At 56.5% G+C, this 23703-nt stretch overlaps 1 protein-coding gene across 3 annotated transcripts in view; it reads right to left on the bottom strand.

The window, feature by feature from the left end:
• Positions 1-10210: 10210 nt before the first annotated feature.
• Positions 10211-23703, bottom strand: part of AFAP1 (actin filament associated protein 1) — a 148714-nt gene continuing 135221 nt past the window's right edge. For all 3 annotated transcript variants that reach the window (XM_070462507.1, XM_070462509.1, XM_070462508.1), the window contains 4 exons: positions 20418-20582; positions 18581-18771; positions 17202-17366; positions 10211-15105 (listed from right to left, as the gene is read on the bottom strand). In XM_070462507.1, the coding sequence (XP_070318608.1) occupies positions 15079-15105; positions 17202-17366; positions 18581-18771; positions 20418-20582 (548 nt within the window). In that variant the 3' untranslated portion in view covers positions 10211-15078. The remainder of the gene's footprint in view (positions 15106-17201; positions 17367-18580; positions 18772-20417; positions 20583-23703) is intronic.

The following is a 23703-nucleotide window of genomic DNA, read 5'->3' as shown; positions in this document are numbered from 1 at the left end:
GGGTGCGGGGGGGTCGGTCATGCTGGGGCCACGGCCCCCGGGACGGCCCGGGGCGCAGCCAGGGGCGGCCTCCTGCTCGGACCACAAGGACAGAAACGCGCCACATGGCGGCTACGAAGCCCAGGTGCTGTGGCCACACCCGAGCTCCTGTGGCCGCGCAGGTCCGCGTGTCCGCTGTTCACAGACGGGGAGATGGAGGTGCTGGCGGAGAAAGTTAATTTTAGCCCAAATAAGAGGCGCTGCTCCAACACTCCAGCGAAGCCCCAAATTCCAGGTGGACTCGAGTTGACTTTCACCCAAGACACCAAGTCTGGTGTCCAGAGTCACCAGGTATTCACGAACCTCAGAGGGACAGATGGAAACATGCAGTGTCATCGACAAATCAGAATCAGAGGAGGAAAAATACTTCCTCGAGGATCTGCCATGCTCGTCCCTCTGGCTCTGTCGGTAAGACAGACGGCTGGTCCCCGCGGAAACCCAGCCAGTTTTGCTTCGTCAACAGCAGAGTTTCACTTCCAAGGACTTGGAGGCTTCCTTCCTGACCAGGGGGCGAGGGGTGGTGGGGGGTGCAGCCACAGGGCCAGCAAGCGACTCAGAGGCTGGAGGAGAAGCCCCTACCCAGGTGGGATCCCCGAGAAGGGACGGTCACCTCCTTCCTCAGCTGCGAGGCCCCGGGACCCCCGCAGAAGACACCCCAGGACGTGGTGACACGTCCCCCGGAAGGCACAGAGGCTGCTGTCAAGACCAACACCCACTCTGGTGGGGAGTCAGGGTCAGAACCCCTTGGAGAAGGACCCCACCGAGCGGAGAGAGGGCAGAGTGGCCCCGACCCCTGGCCCCGGCCGGGCACACGCTGCAGGGTGGGCCCTCCTCCCCTCCCCTCCCCTCCCCTCCTCTCCCCTCCCGCGTCCGTCCGACACAGACAGTGTCACCACTGGCGGACCAGGCCTCGGCCACGGAGCTGAGAGAGGTTGCGATCACAGCTGAATACGGACCAGCTGGTGCTGACCTCGGGTCTCCAGGCTGAGCCTGGGGGCGGCGCCCCCACCCACCGCGGCTCCCACGTGAGCCCCCACTTCCAGACCTGATCGCTGAGCTGCCCGATCACAGTGCCCCCCACTGGGTCCAGCCACAGCGGGGCCCTCAGTAGCTCCCTCCGTCCTGAAGTGGCAGGGGGCGCCCTGAGGGCGGTGAGCAGCCTCTGTGTGTGGTTGCTGTTGACTCAGCAGGACCAGCCGGAGGAGCAAGCCCCGCGACCTCCGAGCTCAGAGGCAAAGAAGCGGCCAGACGCACCCAGCCTGCTAATGTGGTGGGGGCCAGGGTGGGGGGCGGGGGTCTTGGGCAGCTGCCCAGACCCCTGCTCATCTGATTCTATTAAGCGTGAAACCTTCACACAAGCCTCGGGCTGTGGGAGTGATCACCCCATGCTGCTGTTTCCAACGGACGCGGTGACCAGGGTGGGCCCAGCCACTCCCTCTCCTGGCCGCACATGACCCATCCCCCCCGTGGCCTCATTTTCACAACCTGGGCTCGTGAGGCCCAGGGGATTTTGCAGTTTATCGAGCTCAGAGATGCCAATTGCAGGCACTAACTGCACCAGCCCAGGCATCTTAATGGCCCGTGCCCATAACCCCCTGGCATTGCTGTGATGTTATGATGAGATTGTTAATCTCCGACAGTACTAGCTCAGCAGACGGCACTTTATTCCAAACTCCGCCCTGGCTCTGCGTGGGGACACAGGACCACACTTGTGGTTTGCGGCTCACAGATTACCGCCCAGGTGCTTGGCCCTGTCGGCGGTCCAGCAGGATCCACCCGCCACCACCATCAGAACCACGAGCCAAGGTGACCCCAGGGATGACGGCGGCTCCCACGCAGTCTCTGCCGTGTATCGGGTCCAAGGCGGGCCCTTCCCACACACGGCCGTGAACCGGGCTGGCAGCAAGCCCGGAGAGAGGTGCCGACACCCCCGCCCCAGAGTCGAGGGCAGCAAGGCATAAAGCAATCTAGGGTTAGGATTCAGCCCGCCATCACAGGGCAGCCCAGGCCCTCTGCTGACCACAGCGCTTCTGCAGGCAGGGGGAGGCCACTGCGTCCTACGTGAAGGGTGCTTCGGAGTGGGGCTGGGCCAGCTGTGCAGAGACTGCCGAGGGGGAGTCACGGGGACGGATCGCAGGCGGGCGTGAGGACAGAGGCCTCCTGGGAGCCAGTCGAGGGAATCACGGGAGGCGAGGCACTAGACAGTCAAAGAACGAATAACACGTCTGGAATTGCCTGGCAACTCAAGGGCAGAGAACCAGGGCAGCAGCTAAGGCATTGTGTGGACGGGAATGAGTTAATAGACCTGGAGAGACAGGAAATGCAGGAGGGATAGCAGGGGCTTCGGGGCAGCAAGGCCTTGAGGGGTGAGGGGCCCGGGGGCTGAGTGTGAGCAGAGGGTCAGATCAGGTGGGAGTGGGGACCCCTGACCCTGGGGAACAGAAGGGCTCAGAAGCACCTGGGTTGGGAGCTTCTCTTCCAGCTGCTCCATGTTCTCAGGGAAGTTACAAGTGAGGTCACCCCCAAAAGTGAGAAGAGGGAAGGGAGCCAGGGAAACAGGAGAAGGTGTGAAATTTTATCGGGACAGTGAGAAAGTAGATTGACTAAGGAGGTTGTTGAAATCACCGGCAGGGTGGAGGTCTCATGGGAGGTCTGTGTCACAGCATTCCATGGAGACCTTCTGGTGTGGCTCTATGACTTCAAGCCACAGCCCACTGCTCGGGAACAGAGCCACCAAGGTGTCCTCAGGCTACAGGATGGCTGCAGCAGCTCCAGCCTGGACGCCTTCCTCTCATGAAGTCTAGATGCTCTGGTCAGGTCACGTGGACATCCCAGGAGGAACCCCTATATGGCTAACGGTCTTAATCCTCAGCCACATGCTACTCCACTTTCAAGCAGGAGGTCGGGTCACCAAATGTCCCAAGCAGGAGGTCGGGTCACCACACATCCCTGCATTTGGGACAGAACCACCACAGAGAGCTGATGATGATGCCAAACTAAATGCTCAGCCTGCAGTCCTAACCTCAGATGGAGATCAATTCCAGAGGTGCACATAATGGTGAAGGTCTGCTAAATGCTCATGATTTGCCTGGGGCAACATCACGCTGCCTTCAGGATTAACGTGCAAAAGGAAGATTACCCCAGCAGCTGAGAACGCAGTGAGGGGAGACGGGACACAGGCTCCTGAACCAGAAAACGCTTGGTCTGGAGGGAGTGCTCTTCATTCAAGGATAAATAACCAGAAAGAAATACAACCACAGCCTCAAGGGGCCTGAAGAACAATCCCACATCTGAGACTGTTGGAGGGCTGCCCTGCAGGTTCAGAGAGAAGCATGGTTGGTGCAGAAGAGCTTATTAAAGGAAGCTGGAGGAAATTTTAGAGATTGTATGTGTCGTGTCTCAATGTGAAATGTCAGAAGCTGTGGCCTTTTAGAGACCAGACGGAAGAGATACAGGCTGAGGAGGAGGGGACGCCACTGGAGGGAGGTGAGGCAAGAGAGTGAAAAGGCAGGAGCGGAATTAGCATCTATTTGCATTGAAAGTAATAAAGAGCAGGAGGCTGAAGAGCAGATTACCTATCTCTAAAAATAACAAAGGAACTAGGAACAGAGTCAATAAAAGCCTTGTAGGAGATGGAGAGAGCTCTCCCATTCAACACAGGCTTCCTGGGGAATCAGGGACACAAGCCTAGTCTGATGAAGTCTGAACCTGCAGGTCAAAGGGCCTACGCAGTGTCAGAACAAAGTCCATCCTGTAAGAAGGTCGGGAATTGAACCATAAAGATCAGAAAAGTCTTACAAAGTCTAAACAGAATATACAGAATACTCACCAGGAGGGGGCTGGGCAGGGCTGAGCCTGGGAGGTAAGTAGAGGGGTGTGTTGACTGGGCTCGGTCTGGGCGTTACTCATTTGTATGGAAAGTAGAAGGGTTCGCGGAGAATTGAAAGTGTTCAAAGCTGTAACATCTGGGCACGTTTCAAAGGAAATATAGCCCCCAAGACATCTTTCTATCAACCAAGGGGTGTTTGGCCACCTGATGTGAAGAACTGACTCATTGGAAAAGACCCTGAATGCTGGGAAAGATTGAAGGCAGGAGGAGAAGGGGACAACAGAGGATGAGATGGTTGGATGGCATCACCGACTCAGTGGACATGAGTTTGAGCAAGCTCCGGGAGTTGGTGATGGACAGGGAAGCCTGGCGTGCTGCAGTCCATGGGGTCGCAGAGTCGGACATGACTGAGCGACTGAATTGAACTGAACTGAACTGAACTGAAAGGGTGGTTCAAAAGCCAGCACCTCCTGCTGGGAGCTTTGGGAGGCAGGCGGGGCTGGCGGCCACCTCTGGACCAGGTATCAGCATTCACTGTAACAGACGTGAAGACAGAAGAGAGCAAGAAGCCACGAGATTCCTGTGCGCTCCCTGAGGCCCGAGGCTTGGTGTGGGCTTCAGGACAATTGCAGGGTGAGACTGGTGCTTAGATTGGCTCTGCGCCTTCTGCTTTTGGCGTCGAGACGGGAGTGACCCACGGGGTGATGTGGCATCACTGTCTTTGTTCCGCCGTCCCACGTGCCTGACTGTCATCCGCCCACCCCCTGGCGCCACTCACGTCCCCGTGGAGGTCTCCTGAGAAGCTGGGGCAGAGGTGCGATCTGGCCAAGAAGAGGCAGGGGTGCAGATTCAGACAGATTTGGGTGCCGTCCTCTGGGGAGGCGGCCACGGGTAGCCATGTGGATGGACACGAGGTTGGAAGCGTTTTGCTTTGCTGCCATAGACTGGGGCCGTTGCTGGGAACTTTCAAGCAGTTCCTGAGATTCAAGCAGCTTCTGGTCAAGTTCTCCAGAGCTGCCCGCTTTCGTGCCAAAGATCGAGGCGTCTCAAAGACGGTTCCCAACTTGCTCATCACCAGCCCGTACCGTGATCACACATGCCTCTGGCGCCCTTTCCGAAACCCTCTGTGTGTGCAGCGTCCAGGGCAGCTGGTCACCTGCGTCCCACCAGGCGTGGGGAGGACCTGCTGTTTTCTCCCCACCAGACCCGACCAGCATGGTTGAAGGTGCTGGTGCTCTGGAGGAGAAGCCAGCCTCCCTGGCCACTTAGAAAGAGCTGGAGCATTTGCCTAGACCTGTGAGGGCAGCTGCTTCCTGCCAGGTGGGAGCAACGTCACCAACAGGCATGAAATGGAAAGGGTCGCCTGCCTCCCAGGTACTGGGTGGTTCAGTCACTAAATGAAACAAAAAAAATGAAGGTTAGTCACTCAGTCGTGTCTAACTCTCTGTGACTTCATGGACTGTAGCCCACCAGGCTCCTCTGTCCATGGAATTCTGGAATGGGTTGCCATTCCCCCCCCCCCACCTCCAGGGGGTCTTCCCAACCCAGGGATCGAACCCAGGTCTCCTGCATCGCAGGCAGAGTCTTAACCAGCTGAGCCACCAGGAAGTTGTCTTTGTGACCGCATGGACTGTAGCATGCCAGGCTTCCCTGTCTTTCACTGTCTCCCTGAGTTTGCTCAAACTCATGTCCATTGAGTCAATGATGCCATCCAGCCATCTCATCCTCTGTCTCTGTCGTCCCCTTCTCCTCCTGCCCCCAATCCCTCCCAGCATCAGGGTCTTTTCCAATGAGTCAGCTCTTTGCATGAGGTGGCCAAAGTATTGGAGTTTCAGCTTCAACATCAGTCCTTCCAATGAACACCCAGGACTGATCTCCTTTAGGATGGACTGGTTGGATCTCCTTGCAGTCCAAGGGACTCTCAAGAGTCTTCTCCAACACCACAGTTCAAAAGCATCAATTCTTTGGTGCTCAGCTTTCTTTATAGTCCAACTCTCACATCCATACATGACCACTGGAAAAACCACAGCCTTGACTAGATGGACCTTTATGGACAAAGTGACGTTTCTGCTTCTTAATAGGCTGGGAGCCACGCGTGTTCCATAGAAAGTGGCGCAACTGCACCAGCTGCAGGTTGCTCACCCCGTCTCTCACGAGGGAAACCTCAGGAGAACTGGGCGGGGCTGTGAGCGGATTCCCGCCCTGCGACTCCCAGGTCCCGGATGGTGGGACGGCCTGCAGTTCCTCTAGCGCCCCAAGGTTGCTTTGTTTACCATCTTAGGAGGAAGAGGACTTTTGGTGGAGTGGGGGGTGGTCCCTGCCCCGGGAGCCTGCTGGGTCTGGAAAGCAGGAGGAGATGCTTCTTGTGGCCCGGGCTGTATCCCCAACACTTTCAGGAACCAGGGGGAGCCTCACAGCAGAACCCCTCTGACCCAGGCAGAGGCCGAAGCTCCACCGAAGATCTCAACCCCCCAACCCCGGCTCTGGCAGGGGGGCCTCCATGGCACGGGATCCCCAGGATCCACCTGCCTGGGGTGGGAGCCAGCGTCCGCCACCCCCAGAGTGTGTGGGCTCCCTGCCCATCTCCAGTGCAGTCTCTGTCTGCATGCTGCGTGCGCACCTGTGGGGAGGTTGGGAGCGAGGCACCTTTCAGACTCAGGCAGGAGGCAGCCCTCACAGGCTGCAAGCCCCCTGGACTCCAGGGGCTCCAAGTGTGTGACCGTCCAGGCCTGGGAGGTGACAACAGTTCTCCTCGCTGTCACAGTGACTCAAGTCAGTCTTGAACCGCCAGGCCCAGTGTGTGTTTATGGCTTGATCTGCAAGGTCAAGATGGGAACTTAGTGGGATGTCCGTGACCCCAAACCTAGGGACACCGGGATCAGTGAGTCAACCCGAACATCTCCTGGGCTCTCCTCCTCCAGAGTCCCCTTCATCCGGCCCGGGTTCGGGGGAGGCAGCTCCTGTTCTTAGTGGCCAACACAGAGCTTTTCAAGAAACACCCCCTGTGCCGGAGACCCCCCATCCTCCCAGGGTCGGTGCGGGAGTGTCCCCGGAGACCCCTGAGTCCCCTGATGCAGAGGGGTGGGGATGGGTCCTCGGTGCGAGGTGCGTCCCATGGAGGGTTGGCTGGAGTCTGTCACCACCAGAAGACAGGGAGTGTCTTCATGGCATTTCACGATTTAGAATTACGTGTTTATCAGCGAGGTCGCCTGTGTCACACACACGTCCATCACCTGCTGCGGTGAGGAGCTGGTGCCAACAGTCACGTTTATAGTCTGTGTCTCCAGGGCCCCAGGCGCAGTAGGGGTTTCAGTAAGCTGTCCCGAATGAACAAATGAATGCATGATCAGTTGAAGTAAATGACAGTGTTTATCCTGCTGGAGAGAGAACCCACAGAGGAAAGCATTTCCGTTCGACCAGAGTCTTACGGATGCTGTAGGACGTTTCACGGATGGGTTGTCTCCCATCACACGATACCCAGCATGGCTTTCCCACAGAATGGGGTGTTCAAATCGTAGGTTTTATCACCGCCCAGTATGGGTTGGGGGGACGGGGCTGATCAGGAGGTAAGTCTGTCACAGTCCCCGTTCCCCGTAAGGCCACACCACATCAGGCCAGGCCAGGCCTCGCAGGGAAGCACCCGGGGCCAGTCAGGAGGCAGAGGGAGGGGGAGATGAGGACAAGAGCCTTGATATATTGCAGTTTTCCAGGAAGGAAAGGGCGAGGCTGGGCAAGCTGGTTTAGGTTGGGCTGGTCTGAGTAACCTCAGCAGACTCCGGAACCAGGGGCGGTACCTGGCCCGGGGGATGGTGGGGGGGGGGAGGTGACTAGGTCAGGAGATAGTGGTCCCTTTGATAAGAACCTCATCAAGGAGGTGGCTGGGATGTGGACTCTGGACAGGTCGCTTCACACATGCAAGCGGTGTTTGCAGACGATGTCTCGAGGAACTGGGTGGTCCTGGAAAGGGCCGTGCCTCCAGGGTCCACAAGGCCCCAGGTGTCAAAGCGTCAGAACAAGGTGATGCACCAATGCTCTGCCCTCTGCCTGGGCTGTCCCAGGCCAGACCGACTTCTCCGTGTCCAGGACCAGCCCCCCAGGCCTGGAGGTGAGTCCACCTGACCCACTTCATCATCCCTACCTTGCCTCCTGCTCAGTTTTCTGGCTAACTGGTCCCTGAAAAGATAGCCATTTTTAACAGCATCATAAAATTGATGAAGCCCCCATCATAAAAGTTTCTGGGTCACAGACAGCAGCTCATGTTTTCCCTGCCTCCCCTTAAAGGGCCGGGCTGCTGATTTATGCCTATCAGGGCTTTGTGTCGCCTGCCCCCAAAATTATAACTGGAGGGATGACTATCCCCAAATTTGTCTCCGTGGTTGTAGAAAGCAAAACCAAGAACTCCAGTGTCCCTTCTGCTGAGTTTCAAAAGAAATGAAAGAGGCACTTCATTCTCGTTTGCAAGCCCGCCAGGACGTGACCCACGTGCAAGCTGGAGGTTAAAGCATCAATTAAAGTCGGTTCTAACGAAGCTTAACCGGGTCCCTTGCCAAGCAGAACAACCCGCTGTTGGACAGCGAATGGTGGGCAGAGGACTGCCCTGGTGGACAGCTTGGAGGGCACTGCGGCCAGCTGAGAGCATGCGGACCATCACTCTCCTGTCATCTAAGGGGGTCTAGAGAAGCAAGCCTACCTGACTCAGGGTGGTTGCTTCATTCTAGCAAAGGAAGGGTGCCCATTATCAGCGGCACGACCAGCCAACACCCACCCCAGCTCCAGGGAGAGGAGAGTGGGGGGTGAAGGAGGCCCCCTGGGTCACCTGTCCTTGACCTCTGAAAGGTGGGTCCAGGGACTTCACTGGTGGTCCAGTGGTTAAGACGCCACATTTCCAATGCAGGGGGCATGGGTTCAATCCCTGGTCAGGAAACTAGGATTCCGTATGCTGCATGGCCCGGCCAAAAAAAAAAAACATCCTGAAAGTTTGGGCCCCGGTGGGTGATGACTTGAATCCCCAAGTCACACACAGACACAGGCCACCCCTCCTTGGTGACCCAAGCATCCTGCAGAGCCCAAGCCGACACCTTATTCTTGCCGCTCTGGCCAAGCTCTGTTCCCCTGGGTTCCACGTCAGGCGGCAGGCTAGCCAGCCCCTCGGGCTCCTCCGTCTGGCCGCCATCAGCCCTCAGTGGGTTGTGCACACGCAATGGCCTTTCTGCCCCTGGCCGAGGTCAGGGCACCACACACACCTGCCCGCGTGTCACGACTCCCTCTCCTCCCACTGGCAGTGGTCTTTCTAAAACCAGAAACCTGGCCATCCCCGCACTCCATGCCCCAAACACACACACCAAAAGCCTTGACTACTCTCCACAGAGGCCCCACCCCAACCCCCCATGTGCAGACAGGAGGCCCACGGGATCCTGCCCGCTCTCTGGACCTGCTCTCACCCGCCACCACGGTCTCCTGTGGTGCCCTTCTCCCCCTGCTGAACTCCTATTTAAACACCACGACCCAGCTCAAATACCCACCCTGCAAAAGTGAAAGTCACTCAGTCGTGTCCAACTCTTTGTGACAACTCTTTTCTCCAGATCAGAATACTGGAGTGGGGTAGCGTATCCCTTCTCCAGGGGATCTTCCTAACCCAGGGATCAAACCCAGGTCTCCTGCATTGCAGGCGGATTCTTTACCAGCTGAGCTGCAAGGGAAGCCCTGTAAACCCCACCACCAAAAGCAGCAGCCTCAAAGGCCGCTGCACCTTCTCCTATGGTTCTGGAACCTTCCATACAGTGGACACGTCTATCTCCCTGGCTGGAGCAGGCGCCCTGAGAACAGAGTCACTTCCCATCGGCCCTGTTTCCGGCACCGGGCACAGAGCTGCACTCACAAGGGACACAGATGCTTCCTGAACCGGGTATTTGGGTCCTTGGGCTAAAAGCTACTAAAAGCACTATGCTTCTTTCATGAAAGAAGATTTTTGCCAGAGAAACAAAACATGTGCCCCACCTTGACCCCTCCTTATACCCCTTCTCAACGCGGCCAGCAACATGAAAGCGTTAGTCTTAGTTGTGTCCAACTCTTTGCAACCCCAGGGACTGTAGCCTACCAGGCTCCTCTGTCCATGGGGATTCTCCAAGCAAGAATACTGGAGTGGGTTGCCATGTCCTTCTCCAGGGGATCTTCCCGACCCAGGGATCGAACATGGGTCTTCTGCATTGTAGGCAGCTTCTTTACCATCCCAGCCACCAGGGAAGCCCTGGCAAGCTAAACGCCTTGTTGGCAAAACTCCATCCACTGGAAAGTCCTTCCCGTCTGCCCACAAACCCGCTCAGTCAAGACACGGAGGCTGGATTGGGAGAGTCGAGTTTATTAGCAATACACAAAGATGGCACGCCCAGGGGCGCCAGTCTGTGGGCAACACCGTGAAAACTGTAGAAAATCCATAGCGAAGCAGAAAAGTCAAGTGAAGCTACTACAAAATCGGGCAAATGGACTGAAAATGAGTATTTCCAATGCGAGTCTCTTCTGATAAATTTCTTTTTTTACTTTATGAATTAAATACATGGTGAAACAGTGAAAATATATTTACAGTTATTTAAAATGGACATTGCCAACATATTTAATTAAAAAAACCTTTCCCATTTCTTGCCTGTTTCAAAGAGAATTTTAAATATGACTTTAGCTTTTAAAAAATACAATAAGGAAATAATTAATTCTTAATATGAAAACATTTTACAACTCACAGCCATGGTCAATTAACGCTGAAAACGTATAATTTAAAAGTTGATGCTAAAGTGTAAAGTTAGTGTTTCTTTTCTTTTTAGAAAAAAAAAAATCAAAGAGTATCTTATTAAAAACACCTTTGGTCCCTAAGAAACATGATCTGATGATTCCATCTGGAGAGTTTCTTCCATGGCAACGAATAGAAACACCTGGTGATACTTGTCCGCTGTCAAGCTGGGTTTATCTGGAAGGACAGAACTGGATTACTTCACAAAAGATGGGGTGCACGTGAGGCCAACATTCCCTGGGCGTGAAGCTCTCTCGTCTTCATCAAGCACACACACAGGACAGGCAGTCCTGCTAGGGCTCGGGGGCCACCGAGAGGCTGCTTCTTTTTCTGGGATGCTGAGCTGTGTGTAATATGCATGTGTGTGTGCTGGGGGGTGATTGTGGACATAAAAATGTTAATTTATTTCTAGTTTATTTCACAGTATCAACCCAGTCCCTTATGGGGATAATAAGACAGTAAGGACACCAAGAACAACAAAATACCCTCTTTAAAACTATGCCATGGTCTGAAATTATTATTTCCATTAAAAAACTTAATTTAGGGAAAAAAAGAGGAAGGCAATAGTTTAATACTGAAGTGTTGCTGAGCGGAGGTGGAGACGCCCGGGTGTCCTGCTGGCTCCTAGAGGAGGCGTCGCTGGGTGGAGCTGGGTAGAGCGGCCGGGCCGGGACACAGACACGCGGGGGAGGCCCTGGCCGAGTGCCTGTCCCTGGGTCAGGCCAAGAAGACTCCAGTCCCAGGACAGACGCTGGTGAAGAATCAGAGAAGGCTGCCCGTGGGCACGATTTACATTTCCTTCCAAACATGGTGCTGACACTCATTCTTCGGGAAAGGCTGGGGCCTCAGACAGCAGCGTTCTGTCCACAACCTTCAGGCCCAGCCCGGCTCCAGCCCTGCGCCCTCCCCTGGGCAGCACAAACCCAGCACCGCTGTCTCAGTGAACAGGAACCGAAACCCCTTGCTGGGGGGCCGGCCTCCAGGGCCAGGACACACGCCTTTTACTTTCTGTGACAGACGTTTCCAAGTGGGCACGTCTCCAGCCCATCAGGGTGATCCTGGGTTTTCATGAAAACACCCCAAACTAGCTCAGGGACTGGGGAGACGGACAAGGGGATGGTCCAGCTGGACAAAGCCAAGGTGTGCGAGCCGAGGGGCCATGACTGGTTCTACACGTCCCCAGGAGAAGAGCCTGGGGAGACGCATGTGCAGGTGCCCCGGCCCCGCCGGGCTCTTGCAGACGGCTGTCTGGAGGCGGGGGCGCTGCTGGCTGCTCGGACACACAGACTGGCCCTGCTTGACCCTCGGGGGCCGGGGGGTGGTCATCTCCACCTCCTGAGCCCACGTCGAGGGTGATATGGCATGCCCTCTGACCACGTCTGTGCAAAAAGTTGGTGAATGAATGAAAAACACTATAAAAATGTAATATGGGCTACCCACTCCAGTAATCTTGGGCTTCCCCGGTAGCTCAGCTGGTAAAGAATCCGCCTGTAATGCGGGAGACCTGGATTTCATCCCTGGGTCGGGAAGATCTCCTGGAGAAGGGAAAGGCTACCCCACTCCAGTATTCTGGCCTGGAGAATCCCATGGACTGTATAGTCCATGGGCTCGCAAAGAGTCGGACACAACTGAGCTACTTTCACTTCACTTCATAAAAATGTGAAAATGAGGGGATTTTCAAGATTGATGACCCCTTGCCAAAACAGAGCCAGGAGCAGAAGCCCCTGAGAAGCTGACGGTCGCCCCGTCCTAAGGGAAGGGCCTTGAGACGCCGGGAGGGGACCGTCTCACGCCAGGGCTCTGGTCCGGCCACCACGTTCATCTCATTTCAGTCAGGATCCCATTTGGCCAGCACTCTGCAACCACGACCGTCTGTCGGAGGGATGGGGACAGGGCCCAAGGATCCACTTCTCCCAGGGGAGGGGCCTGCACCCTGGAGCAGGGGTCCCGGCCGGCTGCCTCTCCCCCGAGCCTGGCTCCGGCACCGCTGCCTCCTGGCCTCCCCCACCCCAGGGCGAGGGGGCAGCCTCCTGGGGCACGTTTCGGACGGGCTACAGAGATCGCTGTCGCTGCCAGGATTCTTACAGGATGTCCACGGTGTGTCTAATATGTACAGATATAAATTAAAAACTATACTTACTGAACATATACAAATAAATAACTTATTTTGAAGCAAACGCTTTAACTTTCTGATCGAATCTGAGACGTCGAGGGAAACACACGGCATCGCAGAGCCCAATGCCGGCAGCCTCGACCCCCGCGCGGCCTGTTGTACGTGGCTTCGGGGAACGAGACAGGATCGACTCCTCCGTTCTCTTTAAAAGGCTTATGGTTGTGAAGTGAATTTAGAAACGTGGGCTTTTTAGACAGGAAACACGTACACCGGGAGTCTGAAGACCAGGGCCCAAATCCTGGTTCCAGTGCCAACCGCCATCCTCGGCTTCGGTCCACAGAGATGGCCGCAGCGACCTCTGCCCACCAGCCCGCTGCTGGCTGACTCTGCCCACCTGTGCCGGCTACGGTCACGTGGTCCCTTCCCAGTGACAATCGAGGCCTGGCCGCGTCTTAGACAAAGCTGGCTACCAATCAGAGCGGCTGGAGAGCCACACCTGGAGAGCATTCGTTTGACCGCAAGGCAGTGAGACTCTATAGCGGATCACAGTTTTCTCCCTTACGGAAAATCAGCTTCATGTGATGTCAAGTGGCCCAGCCTTCTACGTGGGTGGGAGGCCAGGGCAAACAGGACTGGGAAGACAAGCTCCCCACTTCCTACCTGCACTTCCTGGGGTCAGGGTCATAGGTGTGGGTGAGACGCACCCCCCACCTGTTGCATCAACTACGGAGGGCGAACCTGAGCGCTGGACACCAGGCGGCAGCTCGCAGACCAGACAGCCGGCTTTGCGAGAAAGCCAGGCTTTTCAGGTGGGCTCCGGGTAAGCAGGCTTCCCTGGTGGCTCAGAGGGTAAAGCGTCTGCCCGCAATGCGGGAGACCCAGGTTCGATCCCTGGGTCGGGAAGATCCCCTGGAGAAGGAATGGCAACCCACTCCAGTACTCTTGCCTGGAAAATCCCATGGACAGAGGAGCCTGGTAGGTTACAGTCCATGGGATCGCAGAGTCAGACACGACTGAGCGACTTCACATGGTCCACGCAGACAGCTTCTGGTTCTGCTGCGAAGTTCCTGGCACCAAGCCCACCACCCTGCTCTGGTTGATAGAGCCAGCCATGGCCCGTGCTGGCCTCGGGGGCCACTCTGACCCTGCTGGCGATAGCCACCCCAACTGGCATGGCCTGCAGAAAATGTGAGCAACAGGACGTGGTCACAGGACGCTGCCTGCTCACTTCCTGCTCCTGTATCTGATGAGAAACACCCGCAGGGCAGTGGGCACGAGGCCTGCTCTGACGGCGGCGGGCAGAGGGCCCGTCCACGTGTGTGACTGGTCCTTTGGTCAGCGTGCAGGGGGCTCCGGGGTGACTGATGGCTGTGCTGGGCGTGGCCACGCTTCCCACAGGGAGTATTCCTGAGAGGTCCCTCTGCAGACGGAGGGCTGGCCTGGCCCTCAGACCCAGATGGCCTCTGCCTGTGGACGGGCCTGTCCCCATCACATCTCAGGCTCCAGAAACATCCTGCAGGAGGCCGCAGGGACACTCCAAGAGGCCCTGCCCTGGCTGCCAGGCCCCTGGGGAATGAATGTGACCGTCACCCTGAGGCCACCCCACCGGCTCTGAGGGGGTCGGAGGGGGTGTGGATGCTGGAAAAAGCAGGAAAGGACACACACAACGTGAAGCACCGAAAACCCTCTGCTGCCTTTCCCAAGTGGGACAAATCCTCAATATGATCCAGAAGCACTGGAAAACCTTGGGAGCTAAGTGCAACCCAAGATAACGAGAGGACACTTTCTTAAGGTCTATAGAAGAGTGGCAGCTTTTCATGTCCTGGTGACAAAAGCATCTGTTCAGAAAATGTTTGTAAAAACAGAAACTGCTTCACAGCGTAGCTCTGTGGTGACTTTACCGGGCGTGGGGGAGGCGCTGGTGAGACTCGGGGGTTGGGTGGGGCATCCCCGGGGCGCCCGGCAGAGCAGCGGGCAGCTGGAGGCCCACACCTCACCCAGCATGCAGAGGGTGTCCGCGTCGAGGTCCCTGCGGGTCTTCGGTCTGGGGCGTACAGGCATGGGTGGAAGCTGCCATCTACCTGGGCGGGAAGCTATGGCTTCTTCATCCGCTGACAGGGGCAGGGAGAGGCTCCCTGCGTTCTGCCCCTTGCCGTCTTTTCACAAATGAAGTTGGAAGCCAAAGCGTTACAAGTAAATCTCTTTAAAGGAACCATTATACAGTAGAGAGGATGTGCGCGGCGGGCCTGGGTCCCGGCACGGAGCGCAGTCGTGGGACGGTCACTCGTCGGTGCGAGAGCCGGGCGTCCTCCGGCTCTATGTCCCATTCTTCAGCTCCCACTCCTGCCAAGCGAGGTGAGAGGGGGCATGTACAGGTCCACAGGGCATGCCTGGGGCGGGGGCAGGCCAGGCCACCTCCCACACATGCCAGGGCCCAGACAAGGAGGCGGCGGCTGCCCGGAGCCAGGCGTCGGGGCCCATCAGCCCTGCTCACACTGGGAAACCCCGAGACGGGGGGCCTGCCACTCCCCAGCTTTTGGGAGCATACCCTCCCACACTCTGAGCAGCCCTCTTCGGAGTCGGGCATTACCCTAGGAACAGTGCCTGGGATGATGGTTCTCAATGAGAACCCAGGATGAGTCAGAGGAGTCCCCGGGAAGAAAGGCTGCAGTGGGAGCAGAGACCACATGTGCGATGCACTCACAGGTGGACGGACACTCCCAGGGGCCGGGCCAGGCCACCACCCCTTTCCTCCAGCCGTGGCTCCCTGTCACTATGCTCGGGAGTCCCGGGAAACCCCGCTCAACCCCACTCTGTCAGGGAGGCCCTGGGCTGGTCTGAGTGGCCAGCTGTGCATCCACCGCGGCCAGAACCACACAGTTTACATTTATCAGAGGGGGACGTGCAGAGCACGCGCCTCTGCATGGCCAGGGCAGGCCCTCGAGACGGAGCCTTCCAGAGGCTGCGGTTACAGAGCCGTAAACTGGTTTCTTTGACAGTAAAGGAAAAAAGGGAATATTGTTATTGCATTTCCCTTCTGCAAATAATTAGAGGGACTTTATGGGACAGCTCGATTTTAAATAGCTTTCAAGCAAAACATATTCCTCTGCAAACTAAGAATACTTAATGGATGCTAATGAAAGATGGAAGGTGGGAGGAGAAGGGGATGACAGAGGAGGAGAAGGGGATGACAGAGGATGAGATGGATGGATGGCATCACTGACTCGATGGACGTGAGTGTGAGTAAGCTCTGGGAGTTGGTGATAGACAGGGAGGCCTTGCATGCTGTGATTCATGGGGTCGAGAAGAGTCGGACACGACTGAGGGACTGAACTGAAGTAAAGTAACCAATGGCGCACAATCATCCTTTTCCCCAAATTTACCAACACACACAGGCTCAGTCAAACGCATGTGCTGTGAAGGCAGACACTGCAGATGCTATTTATAGCCGTCACCGTCAGGGACCGGCCCGTGAACACGGCAGCGTGTGGCCAGCGCTTTACTCCTGATCTGATCGAACACCAGGTCCGCTTTCCAGAAAACAGTACCTCCCCAGCCAACCCGCACTGGGCTCCAAAACCGCCAGAGAACAAGGGTAACGGCAGCATACAGAGGGTCCCAGAGGGAGAGCGGGGAGGGCGGCCAGCCCCCACGCTCGTCAGGACAAGTGAAACTCCTCTGGATGAAGTAGGGTGAGTGGACCAAGTAGGATGCTCTCACAGCACACACGGCCAGCTACACCATCCAAAACTGCTTCCTTTGAAAGTCTATAGCTTTTTTTTTTTCTTTAATTTTCTGAGATTTTAAGTTTGGCATCAAAATTTTTCAGTGGGCAGTGCCAGCTAAAGACTGAAAGGCACGCCGGGATGGCCCCGCGGGCACAGGTTTACGGGATGAGGGTCGGGAGGCCAGGGGAGGGGTTGGAGAAGAGTTCACGCCTCGCCTTTTTACTTTTTTTTTTAAAAGATCCCGTTGGTCACCTGGCCAATCTCTGTTTTATCAATGAAGACACAAGTCAGAAGAAGCCAGGAGACAGAACCAGAGCTGCAGGCTTTCCTGACAACAGATGGTGCGGGCCTAGAGACCAGATCTTCGCCGTTTCTGACTCTGGAAGGATGGCTTCCTGAAGGAGGGTCTGACTTTAGGAAAGAACTGGGTAGGTACTTGTGGAACAGTATCTACATATAGGGACTTCCCTGGTGGTTCAGACGGTAAAGCATCTGCCTACAACACGGGAGATATACAGTAGCTGTAGAACCGGATCAGGAGGCTACGCTTAGCTCCTCAGCTGGCCCACCGTCCCCAGCAAACTCTGCGCTGAAGTGCCCCCACCCCTCCTGCCTGCATCGGCGCTGGAGTCACCGCCGCCCCCCCCCCCCCCAGGATACCTGCTCCCCTTCAGCACTGCCGCTCCCCCAGCGGGCAGGGCGGGCGCTCACCTTGGCCTTCCGCAGCACGTGGCCCCGGCACGGGGAGTTGCCGGAGGCCGGCTGGCTCTTCTTCAGGACGGCCGCACTGTTCACGGGCACCGGGCCCTCTGCGTCGCTGGTCTCACAGCTGGACATGGGCGAGTTCTCCAGAGTCCGATGCCTGAAAACTGGAGACTGTTAACAGAAAGAGGAGGCGCTGGGTGAGGTGTGGGTTCCAGGTCAGCTGTATTTTCCATGAGGAAAATGTTTAATGAAGAAAATGGGCTTGGGAAATAGGCAAAAGTGACAACCGAAGAATGGATGCTTTCGTGCGGTGGTGCTGGAGAGACTCTTGAGAGTCTCTTGGCACTGCAAAGAGCTCAATGCAGTCAATCCTAAAAGAAATCAACCCTGAACATTTACTGGAAGGACTGATGCTGCAGCTGCGGGGTGCGGCTCCCGGCAGTGGCCACGGGCCAATCCGCAGGCTAACTGGCCACTTACAGCGTGGTCTCCACCGGTCAGAACAAGTCCTGAGACAGAGCAGGGCGGATCCGTGGTCACCCGGGCCCCGGTGAGATCGCAAACTGCTCCTGTAATTTGCTGTCCTTCCCCAAATGAGGCCTCGAGGACTGAGCGCCCTGTGCTCGTTGCGTCACATGTGATGTAAACACAGGAGAGATCTCACAGAACGCCGTTTTAGGAGAACAGGGCTTCATTGACCATTCCGAGGGTAGCTGAGAGCCCTGGGGGCTGCAGCCAGCTCGCCCCACGTTTCCCTTCACTTGGAAAGGCCTTCCAAGGCCACTCTGGCTGAGGGGTGGGGGTGGAGAGGAGGGAAGCGCTCTGTCCACCCCCTGGGAAGCCGAGCTGAGCTCTGAGGGGGGCAGCCCATGCCCTCCCCCGGGACAGGAGCGCCTCATGGCAGCACTGTTCCCAGGCTGGATCGAGGGGACAAGGCAGAGAGCCTCTGGGACCCCAGCAGGGGCCCTCCAGGGAGAGGAGCAGGCCTGAGGCAGGGCACAGGGAAGGAGGGCTGAAAGAGGGGCCTGAGTGGGAGACCCTCAAGAGGAAGGGAGGGCCCCGGGCCACCCCAGAGCAGCGATCGGTGCCCGGAGACACGACATCAGACGGGAGAAACCTGAACGAGCTTTCTGACCAACCCAAAATATACTCAGATTTTGCCAAAGGGAAGAAAATAGACTCGGGGTTTCCACCACCTTTGAAAAAAAGTTCAGTGAGACAGAGAAAAAAAATTCAGGGTCTGTAACCTTGAGACACGGCCAAGGAAAGCATTTCAGGTGGACACGCGAGCTGTGTCTTGGCGAGGCTGGTGCTGGGGGATGCGGATGAGTCTCGACCTAGGAGAGTGCGCCCCGTCCCTCTCCCGGGGAGCGGGCGGACTGTACCTGCGGGCTGGACGTCCCTGAGCGGGGCTCGATGGCCAGCCCCAGGGTGATGCCGCCAGCCAGCGCCTTCTTGAGGCTCTCTTTGACCTCCGTCAGCTCCAGCTCCAGGTTGACGCGCTCCGTTTCCTTCTGCTTACACTCCTCCTCCAGCCTCTTCAGCTTCTCCTCCAGGACCACCTGGGTCTTCCTGCCTGAAATCCCAGAGGAACACTACTGCTCCAGCTGAAGGCAAATACTTCCAAGCATCCGAGGACAGACGTTCGGGGCGGCCTGGGAGGTGCTCGGCCCAACCCTGGGGGTCTTGCTCCCTGCAACTAGAATCCGTCCCACCAAACTCCAATCCTGTGGTTCCTGAAAGGAGCAGGGTCCCTTCCCAGCTGCCCTGCTTCATGCAGCTGGGAGAATATGGACTGGGAAACAGAAGACCCTGATCCTCACAAACGTCAGGAGTTTGGGGTCTGGGCCTCAACACCCTCATTTTAAAATGAGCAATTTGGACCAGGTGGCTTCCAAAGCTGCCGCTGTCTTAAAACAACTGAATATTTTCCTGTTCTCATTTTTTTCTACTCTTGAGTCATCTTATTTGTCCCCGTGATCAAAATATAATACAGCTCACATCTCCATAGAACACAGCACATTTGCTTTATTTATCTTATCTGAAATGTGTCACAGTGACACAGGAAGGCAGGCAATGTGCCCACTGGACAGATAAGGAAACTGATCCTGAGGGCTAACTGACCAGTGGGCCTGGCCCCAGCCTGGTGCCTGGCAGCACATGGGAGTTCTCTTTTTCCAGGCCTGAAGCTGGTCTAATCTGTCTGCATCTTCACTACCCTGCCAACTGGAAACACGGAGGGAAGCACTCTCCTCCCGTCCTGCTGACCTGGGGGCTCCCATCTAGGTCTCTGCCCAAGCCTCTGATCCCCTTTCCCTGTCCCTGGCTGGGGGGGCGCTCACGGGAGATGCCACCTCCTGCCCCTCCTACAGGCTGTCTCGGACCAGTGCACACCCGCCTCCCATTCTTCACGCTTCGAAAGGGCTTTCCTTCTTAAAAAATCACCTAGGCACAGAGTCGGGGATGGCTGGAGCTGCTGGATAACTGCTGCACATCCACCAGCTCCTCCGGCGCAGACGCCGATGGAAAGCAGGGGCTTGCTTCCCGAACCGTCCTACTCTCTGGGTCCCTCTTCCTCACCCCTACCCCCGACCCAAGGCCAAAGGATCACAATCGACAGAGTCATCCTCGCCCCAGAGTCAGACTCAGCCCTGAGTGACGCAGAGAGATGTTTTTTGCAGCGCCAACCCCAGAGCCAGGCACTGCTCGCCCAGCTCCCCCAGGGAGAAGGCCTGACCTAGAGACAGACGGGCTGTGGTCCGTACCGGGGTCCCCTCCTCCCCCCACTTCTGGGGTTGCTCCTGTCCCCCTGGGCTCTTCCCAGATCCCATCCACTAGTCCGCAATCACCCCACTCTCGCTGGTCCCTCCGCAGGGAAAGGGGGGCTCCTTCCGGCCCCACGGGGGACCTCCCACCTGGGCTTCTGCGGATGATGCGTCCTCCCCGAGACCTCCATCACAGCCAGGGACCAGAGGTCCGGAGCCCTGGGGCTCGTGCTCCCGACCACCCGGCCGTCAGCACCCGAGGCTGGGACAGCTCCCGGCACCCACCCGGGCCCCAGCCGGGGGGCCTCCTCCTGCCAGGTCCTTACTCCACACCGAGGCCCCCGCCCCGAGGTTCCAGCAAGGCTCCCAAACTGCGAGAAGCACCGGGTGGAAGCAGAGAGCCGGCGAGGCTCAGCCCCCGGCAGAGGTGCTGGCCCCGCGGGAGGGGCCCGCGTACCACTGTTCACGTCGATGGCGGCCCTCAGCCCCTTCCTCTCCTTGCGCAGCTGGGCCAGCCTGTCGCGGAGGCCCTCCCGCCTCTTCAGCAGCTCCTCCTCCTTGGCCTGCAGCCGCCTGGCGTCTGCTTCCACCCGGTTCTTGCCATATTTGTACTGGTCAGCATCTGTCAAAAAAGAAAGCATCGGTAGGAAATTAAATTTAACCAAGCAGATGATGGGCTAATTCATAAAGCCTGTTTAATCCGCCAACTCCATAAAATAAACTCAAAGCGAGTTACTTTGCTAATCCAACGAGGAAAAAGAACAGGACAAGTTTGAACCAAGCAGAAAAGTGACTGGTTCCGATGATCTGATATTCTTTGAAATGAATTTCAAAGATGAAAACAGAATGTTCAGTTCAATGCAGTCACTCAGTCATGTCGAACCCTTTACAACCCCAGGAACAGTATGAAAAGGCAAAAAAAAAAAAAAAATAGAATATTAGGAAATTTCTTTAACTCCTCCCATTGAGGCAGGATGCCATGTATACTCTTCAGTAAGGTCGAGAGTGAATAAAATGTTCTACAATCTGAGAAGAGGGATCTATTCATGCCAGGAATAATCTTGATGCGTGCAGTCCTCTTGCCATCATGTCTGACCCTTACAACGGTGCTGTGGACTCTCTTGCTGACTCTGACGGCAGCTATGCCCCCTCCACGGGTGGCAGGGTGGCCCCTGGTGTGCACAGAGCTCACACCAGGACCCTGCGGAGTCAGGGGACACGTGAGAAAGTGGAGGGGCGCCCAGGGCCGCGTCTGGAGCCCCACTGCCTGGGCGGGGGTCCCAGCATGCCTCCCGCACTGTGTGGCCTCCAACAAGGCTCCGCGTTGCTCTGTGCCTCAGTGTCCTCACCTGCGCAACGGGGGGATCGAGAGCGGGCAGTTCACAGGGTGGTTGTTTATAGTCGCCCCGTCGTGTCTGACTCTACGACCCCATGGACTGTAGCCCGCCAGGCTCCTTGGTCCATGGGAATCTCCAGGCAAGAATACTGGAGTGGGTTGCCATTTCCTCCTCCAGGGGATCTGCCTGACCCAGGGATGGAATCGGAGTCTCCTATGTCTGCTGCTTTGTGAGGTGGATTCTTTACTGCTGAACCACCAGGGACTCCCTCACAGGGTTGTTGTGAGGGTTAAATTAACACTCATTAGAACTCTGAGCAAGCACAGAATGAGCACTAGCTAAATGCTCATTAAACATAGAGCGTGGATAAATGAACAAAGAGGAAGCTAGCCTTAAGGACAATTGAGGGGTTTGGCTAACATCACACCACTAGCTAACATCGCGTTAAACCCTGAGCCTGTGCTCTTATCCTCTAATTGTGCTGGCCTTTCCAGGATAATCAGGGCTCACAATTTTGTGAGAAGACTCTTAAGATTCCCTCGGACAGCAAGGAGATCAAACCAGTCAATCCTAAAGGAAATCAGTCCTGAATGTTCACTGGAAGGACTGATGCTGAAGCTGAAACTCCAATACTTTGGCCACCTGATGTGAAGAGCCAACTCACTGGAAAAGACCCTGATGTTGGAAAAGATTGAAGGCAGAAGAAAGGGGCTACAGAGGATGAGGTGGTTGGGTGGCATCACCAACTTGATGGACATGAGTTTCAGCAATCCAGGAGATGGTGAAGCCTGGTGTGCTGCAGTCCATGGGGTCACAGAGTTGAACATGGCTGAGTGATGGAACAATAATTCTGTAGCTCCTATGGTCTCCCGATGCCCCTGAAGCTAACTGCTCACACCTGACCATGACTCAAGGCCTTCTGCACCACTGCCCTTGGGAGCTCACGTCCCACGAGACACCACAGTGGTTTATTTGCATGTCTGACACTGTTACTAGATTGGAAATGACTTCTGGGGAGAAGCCGTGGTGGGGAGAGGGGGTCATGGTCAATCATGAAGGCAGCGAACCAGGGAAGAGGCCATGACTGTGGGCCAGCAATTAATCTCCTGGAGCCTCAGCGTCACCCCCCAAAAAGCAGAAGTGCTAAATCCCACCTTGTGGGCTGAAAAAAACACAGTCGATGCCTGTGCTAAAACCCGTCCCTCTGACGGGGCCGCGTGATGCCCGGGCCGCGTGGACACTCCCTGGCAGCTCTCATCCCAGTCAGCGATAACGGAGCCCCTGGAGCCCTGTCCACCCTCCCAGCCAACGGTGAGCCTTTTTCAGCCACTTCTAGCGCCTCTCCTAAACCCAGGACTCATCAGTTATTGCAAGGCAAACCACGGTGACTGCATGAAACTGCATTTGTGGAAGCAGGTACACAGCCATCAATCTTCCCCTCACTAACCCACCACCCCCCACCCCCAAAGAAAGCTATTTAAAGGACCACAGCATGAGAATGACCACATCAACAACCTGAAATGCAAGGGACTCCCCTGGAGGTCCAGTGCTGAAGGCGGTTTCACCTTCCAATGTAGGGGGGCCCCTCAATCCCTGGCTGGGGAGCAAAGATCTCACGTATCTCAGGGTCAGAAAACCACAACATAAAACAGAAGCGATATTGTAAGGAACTCAATACACTTTAAAATGGCCCACATCAAACAGAAAAATCTTAAAAAGGCTTGAAAGAAAAGCACTGCTCTCGGGGGCGTGGATACCGTGTATTCCACAAATAGAACGCAGTCCAAACTCGGCCTGCTCGTTTCCAATCTAAGCTGTTTCCTGACAAAGCTGTGTACAGTCGCCTACCGCCTCCCGCATCATTTGGTCCCCGTGAAATAAACGCCATCCGGGATGCCATGCAACAGGCTGAATGCGGCAAAAACAGAGACTGCAATTTCTCTTTTTTCATCACTGGATGTCACCAAAGGTAGCAAGGATTCCCTACCGAAGGCCTCGTGAAATACGGAGAGCAGTCGTCTAGGAAACACGAGGAGCAGGTGCCGAGAGACGACAGGGGCAGGCTTCCTGTGGCCCAGCCCCGCAGCACAGGGGACTGCAGACACGGCCCTCTGTCCCGCCTGCCGCTGCCCAGGTGCACCCAAGGGCCCGCAAGCACCCCCGACTGCACGAGGGAGACGCGATCTGCCCGAAAGATGAGGTCAGAAAGAGCACGTTAAACAAGTGATGGCGATGAGGCCCGACGGGGGAGCGGGACCGTGTCTGAGGAGAAGGGCAGAGCCGGGCAGCCGACGTCAGGAGGCCCGCACTCCCCAGGGCAGGCGCCGCGAGCCCCCGGGACGACAGCGGGCCTGTGCGCACCTGAGGCCATGGACCAAGCCCCGTCTCACCTGCCGCGTGCTCCCG

Source organism: Odocoileus virginianus, unplaced genomic scaffold (assembly GCF_023699985.2).
Source record: "Odocoileus virginianus isolate 20LAN1187 ecotype Illinois unplaced genomic scaffold, Ovbor_1.2 Unplaced_Scaffold_5, whole genome shotgun sequence".
Lineage (NCBI taxonomy): Eukaryota > Metazoa > Chordata > Mammalia > Artiodactyla > Cervidae > Odocoileus > Odocoileus virginianus.
Note: the sequence above shows the minus strand (reverse complement) of the source record. Positions and strands in the feature narration are given on the sequence as shown.